At 56.7% G+C, this 16,860-nt stretch overlaps 1 protein-coding gene across 1 annotated transcript; it reads right to left on the bottom strand.

Annotated features, from left to right (window-relative positions):
* Positions 1–114: 114 nt before the first annotated feature.
* On the bottom strand, positions 115–16,282 carry PLEKHG6 (pleckstrin homology and RhoGEF domain containing G6). Its single transcript, XM_045826427.1, has 16 exons — positions 16,106–16,282; positions 14,700–14,906; positions 13,269–13,424; positions 12,553–12,717; positions 12,102–12,197; positions 11,797–11,847; positions 11,338–11,487; positions 10,291–10,401; positions 9,992–10,141; positions 9,638–9,775; positions 9,216–9,335; positions 8,670–8,802; positions 8,437–8,552; positions 1,902–2,047; positions 536–1,234; positions 115–335 (listed from the first exon to the last, which is right to left on the bottom strand). Exons 2-16 carry the CDS (start codon positions 14,835–14,837, stop codon positions 326–328), a joined length of 2,379 nt encoding a protein of 792 aa, XP_045682383.1. The 5' UTR covers positions 14,838–14,906; positions 16,106–16,282; the 3' UTR covers positions 115–325.
* Between the last annotated feature and the right edge of the window lie 578 nt (positions 16,283–16,860).

Here is a 16,860-nt window from a genome sequence, read left to right as displayed (position 1 = left end):
GCTTGGGCCGGATTCCCGCCCCTCCCCCCCTGCCAGAGGAGCAGCCTGCGCTCACTCTGCCACTCACACCCCAGGTTCTTCCCACCCTCACCTGGCGCTGACTGGGCAGTCATGTTTATGCACAAGTTTATGTGGGGCTTGGGTGTCTTTGGGACACAAATGCACAGCTTTGATCCCCAGAGTTGTTAGAGCAGGAAGCACAGGGAACCCCGAACCAGGCTTCATGGGGAGAGTGGACCTTGAGGTGGAGTCCCAGGGTGGGGGTGGTGACCAGCACTCTTGGGGGATTTCCTCAGGGAGCAACGGCCAAAGTCCTGAGTGTTCCTCACACCTCCCTGAAAAGAAGGGAGGTGGGTGTTAGGAGAAGGCAGACTTGGGGTGAAGAGTGAGGCTGAGGGCCCTTCCCTGCCATGGCCCCTGCTCTGGCACTGCCCTCCTTCGGTACCGACCCCTCCCCACCAGCCTGACACCCCCTCCTACTCCACACTGGCCTTCCCCTCCGCTCCTTCCGCGCCACCTTCCTTTCAGCACTTACGATGTGGACAGCGGGGTGTCCAGCTGTATGATGTGGGGCCCGCGCATCCTCTGCAGTTGGACCCGAGTCAGCTTCCGAGGCCTGCTGTCCCTAATAGGTTCTGAGGCGCCCTCAATCCTTTGGCTGGCCAGCTCCTCCCGGATCTCCCTGAGCATGTCCTCAGCCCTGAGGGGGCGAGGGGAGGGCGTACGGCTGTGTCCTAGGAAGAGGGGCCCCTCTTCCTCGTCCTCTGAGGATGCCCAGGGGCTTTCCCCAGCAGAGTCAGTGTGGGTGGGGGAGCGTGGGAGCTGCCCCCGAAGTCGAGCCCTCTGCAAGGTCTCCACGACCACGTTCTCTCCCGCCGAGGGCCCGTCTTCTTCCTCAGACCAGGCTGGCGGTTCTCCCCGGGGAAGACTGCTTCCTCTTCGGACAGCTTCCCCTGGCAGGACGGGCGTGCTTCGGCGTTGGGGAGCTTGGGGGTCGGAAGGCTGGGGGCGCAAAGTAACATCCCGGAGGTCCAGGGCAGAGAAGGTGTGGAAAGGGTGCCGCCGAAGGGCCCACGGGCGTAGGCGGCTCAGCGGGGAGTGAGACCCCTTGGAAGAGACGGGAATCAGAGTGCTGTAGCCAGAGTCTGAGGCGTCATCTGGTACCGAGCGACTGTCGTCATCCGAGTCTTCTGTCACCACCAGATGGGGGATGACAGCAGAGAAGTCAAGAGTCCTACAAATTAATGAAGGGTCAGAGTCAGGTGCTAAGGGGTCAAGTTCAAGCCCAGGAAGTATCCCTTGATCACCCCATTCAGAAATAGCCCCTCCAAACTTAAGTTGATTTCACCTTTGCACTGTGCTGTTTTTATCATTTCTCTGGTTGGACTGTAAGCTCCTCTAAGACATTTTAGCCACCTGGTCCAGGCCCGTGTGTGATGTAAACACCCAGGTATTTTCTGTGGGGGTTCCTGACATCTGAGGTTCCTCCCACTGATGGATCTTTTTTCCCCCTACTTAAGCATGCTATTGGACAGCTCCCCCTGTTCAGGATGAACCGCTCACCCTCTGGGGATGTGGACTTAGCTGGTCCCTGCAGCTCCAAGATTCTGCAAATCCAGACTGGACTTCATTCTCCATTCCTAGCCTGGGGAGCCTGCCCCTCTCAGGGAGTTCGGGCCTTTCTTTCGGCCGGCACCGACTCTGGGAGGGCTGACTTTGACTGTGTCAGGAGGCTTTTAGCATGGCTGGTGCCACTCTGCTGTCCACCTGAGGCGTGGGTTCCTCAGGCTATTCCTAATCCCCCAAGCACTACCATACCGTTTTTCAGCCTTGTGGGTTCCTCTTCCCTCCCTCCCTGCCTACAGCCCACTTACTATGGGAGAGCTTATGGTGGGTCTTACCTCCCCTCCACACTGCTCTGAGAGCCCTCTGGGGAAGGTGTGGAGGGCCTCGTGCCCAGAGACTCCTGGTCCCTGTCCCTGTAGAGGGCCAGGAGCTCCCTCTTCTGTTGGACATATTCTTCCGCCTTCAGCTTTTGCAGGGTGGCCTGGGGTGGGAAGGTAAGATCCTCAGTTATTGTGCACTTGCTGAATGCCAGGTACTGGGCCAAGTGCTTCACATACACTATCTCATTTAACCCAATACTTATCCTTTCTCTGACTTTGCTACTGAGAAATGGAGACTGAGGTGAGTAACTGCCAAGATCATGACATAAGAAAGTGGGATAGAACCAGGATTTGAAGTCTTGAGCTGGTCCTGGGGGTGGGTGGGCTGAGCAGAAGGCCCCCCTTTCCTCCATGCACAGTTCTTCCTGCTTCTCGTGCCCCCCATTGGCAAGCCCTCTATCTAGCTGGCCTGCCCCCTCCTTCAGGAAGTCCTCCATGATTGGTGGTGATGGTGGTATAAGTCCTGGGTCCTCGGGTTACTCTTCTTCCTGCGACAAAAGTGGGTTGGGGCAGGCTTTGTCCTGTGCTGAACACTCTGCTGTCCTTCAGAGATGAAAGCAAGACTGTGTCTCAAAAGGTGTGGGGAGAGGATACATTTTATGTTCTGTCTTTCTCAACATTTCCATGGAGATGTCATCAGAATAAAATAGTGACATCCGAGAAGTGGTTTTCAGAGCACCTCCATGTGCACACAGTCCTTTGAGACACACTGTCACTCTGCAGGGTGAAGGCATGGATAGCAGCCCATTTTACAGATGAGCAAACAAGACTTGGAAAGCTGAAGGCACTTGCTCAAGGTCACACAGGTAGAGAGAAACAGGCCTGGGACTGGGCCTTTCCCTGGGAGTCCCAGAGCAGTAGCTGCACTGTTTTCAGGGCAGCCTGAAAGGGTGCGTAGGTAGTTATGAAAGGGCAGCGCTCGCTGGGGGAGCAAGGGGGAAGGCAGCAGGACCGCGGAGAGGCTGAAGGCAGAGGCTTGGCAAAGCAGGGAGTGGTGGCTGCTGCAGGCAGCACTGAGGTCAGTGCTCACTAGATGGACCTGTCATGAAAATACTAAAGTACTTCCATGCTGGTCAGCAAAGGGCTGCTGTCTGAGCCTCCCACCTCTCTTCCTTGGGACTACCCTGCCCCCTAGACCCGGCAGCTGGAGGGATAACATCAGGCACAGCAGGAGACCTCGAAAACCCCCCTTTCCAACACCCCACTCTGTCTGGCCGATGCCCATGCTAAGCATTTTGAGTGTCTTCCTGCTTCATGTATCTGAACCAGCAACTCTTGGGCACCTGGACCTTTCTCAAGCTCCTCCAGAAACACAGTGGGTAGCTGGGCCAGTAAAAGAGACATGTTGGAGAAATGGCGAACAGGGAGAGGAAAATGACATCAGTGTGACCTGGGCTTCTCTTTCCCATTCTCCTTGCCCAGGGTGCTCGCCAGTAGTCAGTCTCATGAGTGAGAAAACATTGCAAGGATTCTTAGCAGTCTCATAAGATTTGGTTTGTTGGCCAGAGCAAGGGGTGACGGTGCCTGGGGGCAGGAAACCAACACCAGGCCAAGGCCTGGGACCTCTCCCTGTCCCCAGACCGTATCTCCCAGCTGTGTGCAGTGTGGGAGGGGCCACTCTTGGAGCTTGGAAGGGGCCAGAGCAGCCTGTTTGTCCTGCTGAGATGCCAGGCCCTTTGGCCCCACAAGACCCAAGTTCAATTTTGTGTTTGGGATGTTCAGAATAGGGATGGTGTGTGGAAGAAAAGAGCTGGAGGGAGTGGGGGGGGGTGTAAGGAACACCCACTACCAGCATCTCCACTAAACGTGCCTCAGGCCCTGCCCCAGGAAGAAGCAGGGAGGCAGGGATCTCAGGTGCAGGGGGGCTAGGGCTGTTCGAAGGGTCCCCAGCCACCCCAACCCTCTCCAGCAACCCAGGGAGGGTTTGTTCAGCTTGGATGAGAGGAGAGTCATGTTGGGGGCAGGGTGGGAAAGGAAGACGAGACTGGTGCCAGAGCCAGAAGGTGACACCCCCACAAAGCGGGGGTGGGGTGGGGGGGAAGGAGGGAGGGCTCCCTAGATTCAGCTCTTCTTCCTTTCCTTTGCTTGGTTGGAAAACTGAAGCCTCGAGAGGAAATGCCTCCTCTCCTGCTGCCCCGGGGTCACCGGCATCCCTTTCAAAGTCCTTCAGACGCTGAGGCCCTTGCCCAGTCAGCATCCAGGCCCGGCACCGCTGACTACCCGACAATAACAAACATTTATGCAGCGCCCATTAAGTGCTGGGCCTGGGCCAAACAGTTTACATAATTCTCTAAACTATCTTGCAAGGCAGTTCTCTTTATCAGTGCAATTCCCCAGATGGGGACTGAGCTGAGGTAATCCTCCGAGAACAGATAACCGGAGCCGGGCCGGGAGTCCTCAGAGCCCGGCCCCTCCCCTCTCATTTCTTGGCCTTCGTCTCTGATAGCTCTTTCTGTTCCTGTCCCTGGTGCCTTTTCCTCTCCTCATTCCCTAAATATGGGCATTTCCCAAGATTCAGTCTCTCTTCCCTTGAGAAGCTCCTTTTCCCTAATAGCTTAAGCCATGGTGGGTAGACCCACTAGGGATAAATCATCTCTGTTTCTGTGAGGGGGAGAAAAAAATCATCTGACCCCTGGGGGTTGCTGTCTCAGGCCCAGCAGACACCCCACTGCCCTCTGCAGTTCACACAGACTGACGGTGATGGAGGCAGGGACTCTCCAAGAAGAATCTGGTGTGAGATACCAGCAGGGCAAACTAATCTCAAAGCTGCAGTTCTTTGTTCGCAAGGGGAGACCCTGTGCTTTACGCCTCAGAAGTGGCCTCCTTTTCTCTATGAGCTAGGAGTGAGACTTCTGGGGGCAAAATTATTTTGCATAATAAAGTACCACCAATTTTTAGCAGTCCCCTGGGGGATCAGAAAGAGGAAGGGGTCCGGCATCGCCCTGGGACCCAGAACCAAAGGGACAGGAGAGAGTTCTGATGGTGGGAGTGGTGAGGACAAGAGGCCACCTCCTGGTAAGCGCCCCCACCTCCTGCCCTGGAGAGGCTGGGGCCTGTGTCCGGTTTGTGCTCTGCCCTGTTCCTGCCCAGCCTGCAGTACACCTCAACAGACCGCCTGCGTGGTGTCAGTCGTCAGCCAGTGAGGCTGGCATGCGGACAGTGTTTGTGCTGGGGAGGGTGGCGTAGAGGGAAGGTCACATGGAGACAGGGCACTAGGAGTGGGCCTGGGCAGGCCAGGTGGAGACCACTCTCGCCGTGAAAACCACCCCCGCCTCCGCCCCTGTCCCTGCCTCTGCCTTCCTGGGAACCGGCACCTTCCTGTTTAGGTATTTAGGGAAGTGGCCGAGGACACGCTATCTTGAGGTTCTGCCTTTCATCCCTGATTCATTCTTTTTTTTTTTTTAACAGCAAAAACCTCATGTTTCTTTTTTTGCTTTCCTAATTCAAAATTTTTAATACTGTATTTATACGGAGACTAAGCTCTGGTTTTCCCTTTCTCAGATAGGCCGTCCACATTATGATATGATATCACAGAGAGGACAGTGAATGAACGCTTAAAAATTGTTTAAAGAACAGGCTCCTCACATATTCTCAAAGGTTTCAGAGGCCCTAATTGACTAATGTGCTAGTGACAAGTCACTGTTATCTACTCATTAAAGCAAGCCGTATGAGGAACACTAATTTGATTTAAAACACTTTAAAAATAATGAAGTTGCATTTTTTAGACTCTACAATAAGATTTCTTTTCTTGTTCAAAATGCCTCTTCTGTTTTTAAAATTGAAGTATAATTGACATATAACATCATGTTAGTTTCAGGTGTACAAGGTAAGCATTCAATATATATCTATGTATTATGAAATGATCACCACCATAAGTCTAGTTAACACCCCTCATCATACACTATTACATTTTTTCCTTTGTAATAAGAACTTTTAAGATTTATTTTCCTGGTAGCTCTCATAGTTTATCCTCATTTCTCACCTGAACTCCAGGTCTGTGTTTCCGTAATTCCACAAACCTCCAAGATATCTCCACTTGGCTGTCTCCCACTGACGCATTTCCAAAGTACTTCTGCTTAAAACTGAGTATGGCTACCCTAGGAAACAACACCTCCCAGGAAACAACAGCCAAACAAACAGGTAACCCTTTCTAAAGATTTCATTTCTGTCATGGGCATCATTGCCAAAGCAGTCTTTCCAGCAGGAGCCCCGGGAAGCAAACCGTCCTTTCTCTTTGTGGAAGTGTTCCGGAGCTTTTCCTTAGAGCTGGCACCGTGCTGTGTGCTTAATCTGAGTGATCTTTGAATCACCCCTACGAAGCAAGGACTGCTATTATTTATATCCACTTGCAGGTGAAGAAATGGAAGCCTAGGGAGGCCACATAACTCACCCAAGATCACTCGGCTAGTGAGAGGTGAACCTGGTACTTGAGCCTAGATTTTCATGCATTCGGTATAGCTTTTAACCAGTTTCCCTAATTTAAAGACTTTTATATATTTACTTCTTTTTTTTAGAGAGAGAGGGGAGGGGAAAGAGAAAGAGAGGGAGAGAAACATCACTGTGTGAGAGAGATGTAGATTGATGTGCACACCCCCAACTGGGGACTTGGCCTGCAACCCAGGCATTTGCCCTGACTGGGAATTGAACCAGCAACCTTTAGGTTTGCAGGCTGAGCCACACCAGCCAGGGCTGTCTCTCCTTTAGTTCCTGTTTTCCCCTTCCTTCCTTCCTTCCTTCCTTCCTTCCTTCCTTCCTTCCTTTCTTCCTTCCTCCCTTCCTCCCTCCCTTCCTTCCTTCCTCCCTTAAGGTGTCCCTAAGGCCGTGGCACTAACTCTCAATGTTTCACACCCGAAGTAGTGGAGTAAATCTCCTGCCACCAATCTTCCCCTCTCCCACCCACCTACCACTGCCATCTTACAATTCAAGACAGCACACACTGATTTCACCTTGGCCTTCCCTTGCTAAGAATCTATGGCAGCTTTCTCTTGTCAACCCAGTTCAGTCTAGTGTCGTCCAGTCCACACTGCAGCACTTGGGGTCCTGCAGAGCCTGGCCTCTCCATCACTGGCTCACATGAACGCTTTGCTCCAGACTCAGGCCGCCATGGTCACCTCCCCAAACAAACCCAGCCCGACTATTCCTTGATTCTTCTGCTCACAGTCTTCCCACCCTTAAAAGCCCAACTCAAATCCCCACCCTCCTCTGGTCATTCTGCTTCTGCAGTGGGTTGAACAGTGGCCCCAGAAAGATAAATCTGGGTCCTAACTCCCAGGACCTGTGACTGACCTTATTTGGAAAGAGGGTGCAAAGATCCTGAGTTAAGGATCTCAAGGTGACATCATCCTGGATTTAGGGTGGGCTCTAAATCTAATGACCAGTGTCTTTATAAAAGACAGGAGAGGGAAATTTGGACACAGCGATGGTGAAAAGACAGGGGCAGGGGTGCAGAAGCCAAGGAACACCTGGAAGCTGGAAGAGGCAAGGAAGGACTCCCCCTTAGAGCCTTGGAGAGGAAGCATGGCAGGCTGACACTTTGACTTCCAACTCTGGCCTCCAGAACTGGGAAAGAATGAGTTTCTGTTTCTTTAAGCCACCCAGTTTGTGGTGTCAATACAGCTCCAACTGGCTGTCTCTACTGAATTCCTCTAGCATTAATCACATAAATCTGCCCACGTCACTTCCCTGCTTAACACCTTTGCTGGTTCCCTGTCATCTGAAAGACAAAGTTCAAGTTCCTTACGATGGGCACGCTGGCGATGTTTACCTCCCAGCCTCTCTGACGCTGTGCCTGCCCTGTGCTTTATGTCCTAGTGATACCTGTGCGTCTCTCAACATACACACATACACACACATACACGTGTTTCATATCTTTGACCTTTGCACATTCCGCTTCTCCATTTGAAATACCTTTCCTTCCCTCCCTGCATCCCTGAGATACACCTACATGCCCCTAAACGGTGCTCTGAGAAGAGCTGCTTTGTGAAGGCTTCTTGGCACACCCTCTCTCTGGACTGTCCCTTTCCCATCAGGTACAGCGAATTGTTCCCTTCTGGTCCAAGTTCCTATGTATGCAGGTTTCTGCGTCCCTACACTAATTTGTCTAGCTAGGTTGCAGTGCACATTCTTTGAGGACAGGAATGTTTTACTCCTTTCTGATTCCCTAGCACCCAGCTAGTGCCTGCAGCCAGCAGGGGCCCCATTTACGTCTGTTGGAAGGAGGATGAAGTTCGGAGATGAATTGTTTCAGGGTATAGAAGCCTTCAGGGGGATGCTGTCTTGGGCTCTCTCGGGGCTGGCTGAGCCACTGAGCCACTGGCTCAAGGCACTCTTCCGTGCTCTTATGGATGGATGGTCCAGGCTGTGTCTCCCTCCTGAGGACAGCCTGAATCTGCATGCACTCCAGCCTCCCTTGCCTCCTCTTCCCCTCAGTGCTCCAGTTTCTGGGCTCCAGGGACCCAGCCACCCCTTCCCACTCTTGACTCTCACATACCTGGGCCTGCTGGGTCTTCTCTAGCCACCGGGCACAGTCTGAAGCGCTGGGGCAGTGCACGATGAGGGCACTGGAGACGCACTGGAAGTCAGTAAGGTGGATCGCCAGGAAGCTGTCTGGTGGAGGAGAAGGTGTGCTTCAGGGGCTGGACTGTTTTGGAACCCCATCCCGACTCCTCTTTCCCCTTGCCAAGAGGGAAGGAGAAGAACAAGGTCCTGGCAGGAGAGACATACTAGGGTCTCGGAGTGGTCGGCACACAAGCTTCTCCAGCATGAAGGGGGGGCGGATAACCTTGGCTTTGTCTGCCTTGCGTTGGGGCTTGGTCACCAGGAGCACGTCAGAGAAGAGGAACAGGTAGGCGTCCAGCTGGGGGCGTGCGCAGGAGAAAGAGGCAGGGTCAACTGGATCAGGGGGAAGGGTGGGACAGGGACTGGGGCTCATGCCTAAGTGCGCATGCGTGGGTGCGCGTGCACGGGGACAAGTGCACAGCTGTAGAATGCCGGAGCTGGAGCAGGTGTCAGCTTGGTCCCTTCCCTCCCTTTACAGGCAGGGAAAGCGTCTGACTCAGCCACAGAAACAGAGCTTTCGCCAGAACCATGTCCTCTTCCCCGTACACATAGAAGTGACACAGACACACACACACAAAATACGCAAATATGGACACACACACACACCTTTCTCCCATTTCCAGCTTATCTGACTCCTGTCCTACCTCCCATCATCTCTCCCTTCTCTTCAGTCCACCTCTCATTTCTCTGCTCCTGCCCACTGCTCCTCACCTTCCCTTCTCGCCCCTCCTTCACTCTCACGGGTCCCTCCAGCAGCAGCTGCCTGGTGTGCTCAGGAGCAACGCCCAGCATGGGGGACAGCAGGTCCAGGCTGGAGAATGGACGCAGGTTCTGGGGGACACAGAGAAGAGAGGGTCAGGGGCCTGGGTAGGGCTCGTGACTACCTCCCAGCCAAGGTGGTTCTTTGTTCTGTCCCCAGCACTGTCTCTTCCCGTCAGTCCTCTGCTTAGAGGGAGAGGAAGTGGTGCCAGTGCCTCCTTTCCGCTCTTTTGAACCCTGCTCCCGGGACCCTCACCACTGGGAAAGAATGGTGGGTACACCCCTCTCTGGCACCTCTGTCCCTTCCCTCCAGGCTTCCGATTCATCCATTTTCCTGGGGACCTTGCTTTCTCTGAGCCCATTCCCTCGCTCACCTTCTCCATCTCATCGCTGGACGGCTCCAGCACCTCGTAGGGCCCAATGCGCTGAGCTGCAGCCACCAAGCTCTCCTGCTCCTCGCCCTGGCGGACCTGCTTATTGATGTGTCTCAGGAACGACTCCACAGCTGCAATCTAGGTGAGGGTGGGGTGTGGAAGGAGGAGCAGCTCAGCTCCTCGCCCTGCTCATCCCGCCCAACCTGACAACCAGAGCATCTGAACTCAGGCTGGCCGGTCAGTGCCACGATGTCACGTACATGCAAGAAAAGAGACCCTCAAGAGTTCCTGGAGAGCAGTTCCCGCACACCAGCCTCCAACTCCAAAGGACGCCGGCCCTGCCAGCCCCCCTACCATAGCGTTCAGGGCCTCCCTGGCTCGTGTCTCAGGGCTCCTCTTGAGCACAGCCTGCAGCAGCAGGGGGTACTTGGTGATGCGCTGGTGGGGCTTGATGAGTAAGTCACCCAGCATCTGCCTCCCCGAGCGCTTGTGCTTCTCACACCACTGCCAGGGAAGGTGGGCAGGGGTCAGCAGTCTGCAAGCCCCCACCTGCCCCACCCCAGTGACGGACTCCCAATCCCTGGAGATTGGGAAGGGAGGGGGCCTAGTTGTCTAGGTCCGCCCATCTGCCTTCCTGGAACCCCCTCTCCCACCTGCACGAAGGTACGGAAGAGAGGGTTATTGTCTTGCTGCTCCCGGGCATAAGCCATGGTCTGCTTCACTCTCAGGCAGTACTGGACATAGGGCTGGAACCGCTGGCTGAACTGGAGGGACAGATGGGTGGGGCGGGGAGCAGGCAGGGGAAGAAGGTCATGAGATATAGGCTTTGGCTGCAGCACACGGGGAGCAGGGGTAGGGGGTGGGGTAGGTGATGGGGACAGCCTCCAATAGACCCCTTAGCTCCTGCCTATCCCTATCTCCCATGACTGCCAGCCCCCCTCTCTGGATTTCAAGGAGGAGTTAAAAGACTGGAGAGGTCGACCTACTGCTGCTCTCTGAGCTCCTGCCCACAGCCCCCGCTGTGCCCTGCCCCCTGAATGTACTCCTGCCATCAATAATTCAGCTGGAACGTTTCAGGACACTGCAGGTCCCATTTCACCGGGCAGAGGGCTGGGGAGCTGAGGCTTGCCCAGAAGCCCTGTCCTGCTGAAGGCGGCCACCTTAGGCTCCCAGGAGACTGTCTCCCCACCTTTTGACCCCATTCCATTCCAACTCTGCAAGGCCCACGTATTCCTGGCTAGAGAGAACTGAGGAAGAAAGTGTGGTCCTGGATTTCCTGCTTTCTCTTGTTACACTTCTCCACGCTCCCAGGACCTCCCTCTGTGGCCTTCTACATGCCCTCCCCAGCCCCCTAGGGGACACCTCCCCCAGGCCCTGTTCTCGCTCCCAGCTGTTTGTCAGTGGATGTCCAGCTAAGAAGTAAGAATTTATAGTTGGTAAGAGCTTAGTGTAACTCTTCCCTGAGACAGTTGCACTTTCATGTCATAAGGGTCTCCAGAAGCCCAAAGCCTCTAGGACAGAGGTCATACTTGTTGAGTGCAGGGCAGGAGGCAGGAGGTGAGGTGATATTTTGGGGTAGGGCCTGTGCCCTTGGACCCCCTCAAGCCACGGAAGGATCCCAGTTGCACAGACATGCCCTGCAGACAGGGGCCCCCGGGTTCTTGCAGGCCCGCCTCACCCAGCCCTTGGCCATGCCTCACCGCCAGGAAGCCATCTTGCATGCTGACAGGGTCCAGGGGCAGGCCCGAGGCCCGGGTCTTCTCCAGGGTGGGCTTCAGCACCTCTTCCCAAAAGCTCTGGTGGGCGCGAATCAGGCTGGGGACATTTCCGAACAGGGTCTCAACTGACACCTGGAGGAGGGAGCAGAATTTAGCAACGTGCTTTGGCAGGTCACCGTTAGGCAGCATTGGCCTTGGACAAGCAAGAATGGCTAAGCTTGGATGGTGGGGGTGGCTGGAGAAGCTGCGGCCTGCTCGGGGTCTAGAGCGAGAAGGCGAGTAAGGAGGGCGGGTGGCGTCCTAGAATAGGGAGCAGTAGGAAGTCAGACTGGGCAGCCTGGAGGGCTCTCTGAGACCCCACCCCCTACCTCCTTCCCCTCCCCCACTCCTGGGGCTCAGAGCTTGGGATGTACGGGGCTCCCCTCCTGAGCTCCTACTCACTTCTGTCAGCAGCCCTACTCGCTGCAAGTTCAGCAAACCGGCCGCTAGAAGCTAGAGCAGGGAGAGAGGAGGGTGTCAGCGCCTGACCTCTTCCTCTCAGCCCAGCCCTCTAACGTATCACCACCCCCAACCTCAGTGCTGCTCACCTCCCTCCCAAGATCCCGGGAAGGTCTCAGATCATGGGGATCTCCTGGGATCTCGCCCCTCCCTCCCCCAGCAACCCTGTCCCTCTGGTCTGGGAGGACTGGGGAAGATGAGTATATGGTTGAGGACGGTGCCCAAGGCTGGGACTGAGGGAGACTCACATCGGTCATGATCTTGAGCTTTTGTATGTAAATCAGCTCTGTGGTCAGCAACTCCCAGAGTGCTTCTTGTTGGTGGCAAAGCTCCCGGCTCATCTCCTGGGGTGGGGATGGGGCTGGTTCAGTTGGGGATCAACAACAAGAACAGCAGCTACCATTTGTGAAATGCGACTGGATCTACTTCATAGATGACTTTTCAATCCTCAGACCAACCCTCCAGTGTATAGGTGTTGTCCCTGTTTTGCAGGTAAGGCGACTGAGGCTCAGTGCGGTTTGCTGCCACGACCAAGGTCTCACTAGTAAGTGACAGAGCTGGGATTTGAACCTAGAGCAAAATGTTTCCAAATGCTTTCCCCACGTGACCTGAGGCCTTTCCCTTGGGAGGAGGCAGAGGTGAGATGCGTGTATTTGTGTCTGTGACCCCACGGGGACAGACGCTGTGTTGCAGGCCCACCTTGTGAGCAGGCACCAGCTCCTTCCAGGACTTCTCGACGGTCAGGCTGCTGTCGCTGCCCTTTCCGATCTCCCAGTGCTGCCGGTCCTCAGGGGGCAGGCGGGGCATCCCAAACATGCTGAATGTGTACAGCCTCATCTCCAGCTCCCGGGCCTTCGTGACTTCCTGGTGGAGTTGAGAAGGGGATCAGTCGTGGCCACGCCCGGGACGCCCAGCCCAACGGGGCCCAGGGAGGACTGCACGTGTGTGTGTGTGTGTGTGTGTGTGTGTGAGCACTGAGTGTGCATGAGGACGTGGAAGCCTGGGGGACAGGGATGGACCTCCAGCTGGGATTACAGGGGCAAGGGCATCACTGGAACGTGGATGGAGAGGCACTGCGGTCTGCAGAAAGGTCCTTGGACGGAGGGGTCTGCCCTGGGCTCCCTGGCCGGGAAGGTGCCTTCCAAGGGGTCTTCTGAGATAGAACCCTTCACAGAGACCTTCAGGACCAGAACAGGACTTACGAAACCAGGGGTCTCAGGTAGCATTTTGACATTGGCCCATAATGTGGACATTTTTATGAGGTAGCACGGCTTAGGGATGTTTTCCTGAGAAGGTCTCCAGACAGAGCCAGGCGGCTTATTGGAGGGGCTGCCTGAGCTCTCAGCTCGGACGTCTGTGGAGGACGTTGCAGCTCAGGCTGTGAGCCTGCTGGTGGGAGCAGGGGGACCCCTTACCTTGAGCTTGGGGGAGTGAGGTGGGCCAGCCCCAAAATGGCCTCCATGCCTCTTCTCAGGCTCCGATTCTCGAAGCCTCGCGGGAGACTGGGCTCGGGTCTGGCCGGAACCCTTGACAAAGGGGACGTAGTCGTGGAGGTGTGTGCGACTGGGATCCTGAGGGAAGAGCAGAGCGGTTCTGGGGGTGTTGCCTCCGTTCCCCCAGAAGGCCCAGGGAGGTAGCGGGGGCCACTCTTCGCTCCAGATGGCACCCCCCACCCCTGTAAGCTGCCTGTAAGCTGAGCTGGCTCACTTCTCCCCTCAAACCAGTTTGGTGTGAGCCGCTCCTGCCCTGAGTCACAGTGGCTGCTGCCAGAGAGGCCAACTGGGTTGGGCAGGGACATGCCAAGCTGGCTCCTCGAGTGGGCCCAGGGGCAGAAGGAGACACCTCCTGCAGAGCAGTGCACAGGTACGCACATGCCTGGGCTCTGGAGTGTGTCCCCCCATACCCGCCCACTCATGTGCGCTCCCTGTACCACAGGCTTGCACGCACGGGGCCCGCTGCATGCTCTGTCTGGGCCCCTCACAGCTTCCCTGGTTTGTGAACAAACCCCCTTGTCTGTGAGGATGCGGGCACACACTTGTGCGGCTCCCCCCGCCCCCCCCCCACGGGCAGGAAGCCTGTGTCCCATCCTGTGGGGAGCAGCTGCCCTTCCTTGTGAGAGGTCGAGGCCATGGCCACAAGTCTCCTCCTGGACAGGCCTGGTCACATTCCTTGATCAGCCTGTGGCCTGATTTACCCCCACAGACTTCCTATTCTCCCTTTCTGCCCTCAGCCTGGGAGAGTCCTCAGCTGTCCTCCCTGTGTCCTCAGACCAAATTTTCCTCCAGTAAGGCTGAGGACACCTCCAGCTGGATGCAGAATGGTTCTCAAGGTGGAGGGAAGCCTGGAGGCTGAGGGAAAGGCTGCTGGCCTCCACACCCCTTTCACTGGTCAGCACTGGAGGCAGGCCAGGAGGGTGGAGCGCAGGGAGCCCCCACACCCCTCCCCACTTTCAGTGTAGGGACAAGGTGAACCTTTGCTCTTCTTCCAGCCCTGACTCAGAGCCCACAGACTCCTCCCATAGGGAGGTGGGAGCCTGCGAGGGGCCATCCCCAAGGCTTGGCGGAGCTCCACGGCTCCCTGCCTCAGACCTGTCTAACAGCACCTCCTCTGAGGGCCTGGCTTCTCCTGGCTCTCTGCCTCCAGGGCCCCATCTGCCCGGGATGGGTGTGGAGTCCTGGGAGCGTGGCCCAGCACGGCCTCCCTCTGTCTCCCAACCCAGGAAAGAAGGTAGGGTGAGGGATAGGAATAGAGCAGCCCACGAACCTATAAAAGGCAGAGACTTGAAAGCTGGGGTGTCCTCCCTCCTGCCCCACCCAGGTCACCTTTGGGGCACAGCCTGGACTCACCAGCATGGGGCCGCCTCGGGGATAGAGACTGACAGCAGTGCTCTGGGCAGAGACCGGATGCTGGCCCCCATACGACTCAGCGTGGGAGTCCCAAAGTGTTCGGAGGAGACCCTCATATGGAGAACCAAAAGCCTGCATTGCTTCTCTCCTGGGTCACCTCCAAATGTTCATAGCTCCAAGGTCCAGGAGAAAGGGGGTCCCCTGAGGCTGCAAAGAGAAAAATGAAGGGATGATGGAAGGGCCAGCTTTGATAGGTGGGTGGCACCAGGCCCTAGACCAAGGTGGGAGGGGAGGGGAGGGGTGGGAGGGAGGAGGGGGAGGGTCACGGGCTTGGCCACTTGTCAGGAGAGCATGGCTGCCTCATCTGTCTGTGACTCGGTAGGGGTGGGAGAAGCACAGACCAGCACCTGTGTGAACAGGGGGCGGGTAAGGCCCTGCACTGGCCTCAGATGATGTTGTGGTCCTGAGAGTAGCTGGGAGCAAGGGCAATAGACAAGTCCCCAGGTTCCTGGATGCCCCCAGGTGGGGGATTCCCTCGGCGCCTAGTTCCAGCCTCCCTTTCTCCAAACACAGCCCAGGGAAAAGCTGTGGGGGGTGGGGGGGGAGAGGGGTCCTGGGGACAGCGCAGGAGGCTGCCTGGACCTGCCACCTGTTTCTGTACAGCCTGCAGACTGACAATGCTTTTTACATGTTTCAGTAGCTGAACACAATAAAAAGAAGAATACTATTTCATTACACAGAAAAATGATACAGAACTCACATTTCAGCGTCCATAAGGGAAGTTTACGGGCACACAGCCACATCTACGGGTTTGCTGGCGGTCTACTACTGCTTTTCAGGTATTCCGACGGAGACCGAGTGCATGCACTTCAACATCTAAAAGACTCCTATCTGGCCCTGTACTGAAAAGGTTGTCCACCCCTTCCCTGGGGACCCTCCTGACTACAGACGAGGACATGCGGGAGGGACAGCCATCAAGCCGATGGCCTTCGAGTTCAGCCAGGTGGAAGGAGGGTCTCAGTGGTCTTGGGCTACCTTTGGTCGTCCCCAGCCTCTGGGGCCAGCTCGGTGGAGCTGGGGGCCAGGCGTGGGGCTCCATCCCTTCCCCCTCCAGCTGGGTAGAGGGCCCACCCTCTGAGTGGGCAAGGCCTGAATGGAAGAGGCCTCTTTAGCAGCTACTGGTTCCCCTCCAGGTGGGCCTGCGACCCCTGATCCGCCCTCCCCTTACTTTGTCTCTGATTTTTGAGTAGGGGAGAATAGCAGTCACTGTCTCCCAGTACTTCTCCCTCCAGGGGCTCTGTCTTCCCTCGTTGTCTTCTCACCCGCGGTCTTTTTGATCTTTGACCCGGCTGCCCAGCGTCTCTCACCCCCGCGCCCCCCGTCCTCCCCGCCCCCTGTTCGCTTACCTGTGCTTACAGGTGTCCCGGCGCCAGCCCGCCACGCTGCTGCCCTCGACCACCGGGCTCACAGTTGCTGACGGCTGGCCCAGCGATGCCAGCCCCGCCGCCCGGCCTGGGTCTGGGACCGAGCGGCCCGCACGACCCGGGCAGCGCAGCGCAGCGCAGGGCCGGGCGGGAGGGACGGTGGCGAGGGAGGGGCGGGGACGCAGGGAGGCACCTCCCTCTCACCGTGGGCACCGGACCCGCCGCGCAGGGAGGACGCCCGTGGAGCCTTAGGGCCTGAGGAGTCCCTGCTCGAGACGCAGCCACCACCCTCCCGGGAAGGAGAGCTCGCTTCGCCCGGTTCCCGTTCCCCTCTTTCCTCTGCACCTGAGCTCACCACCCACCCAGCCAAAGCGGAAGGGCCGGGGCCGCGCGTGCACCTTCAGGTGCACCCCTCTCGGCCAGACCCCCGGGAGGCGCCAGAGTAATGAGGCATAAATCCCGGGGCGCTGGGGGCGCTGGGGGCCGCGGCGAGGGGAACGACCGAGTGCTGTTCCTCCTCCTCCCGCTGCCATGTCTTCCTCATTTAACCAGGTAGGGGAGCGGGGCAGCCAACAGAAGCGACTCGTGGCCCAGAGACCCTAGGGCCCCTGGTGAGGCTCTCTGGCTTGGAGTCCAAAGTGTGACCCTTATCTCTCACTGCCCTGGTCATCTGTGGAAGGCTGAACTTGGCCTTTGGTCTAGGGACTCCACCGGGGGCCGGGCTCCTGACCCAACAC

Source organism: Phyllostomus hastatus, unplaced genomic scaffold (assembly GCF_019186645.2).
Source record: "Phyllostomus hastatus isolate PE091 unplaced genomic scaffold, TTU_PhHast_1.1 phas_scaffold_755, whole genome shotgun sequence".
Lineage (NCBI taxonomy): Eukaryota > Metazoa > Chordata > Mammalia > Chiroptera > Phyllostomidae > Phyllostomus > Phyllostomus hastatus.
The sequence above is the reverse complement of the archived record's forward strand: the minus strand, read 5'-3'. Positions and strand labels throughout refer to the sequence as shown.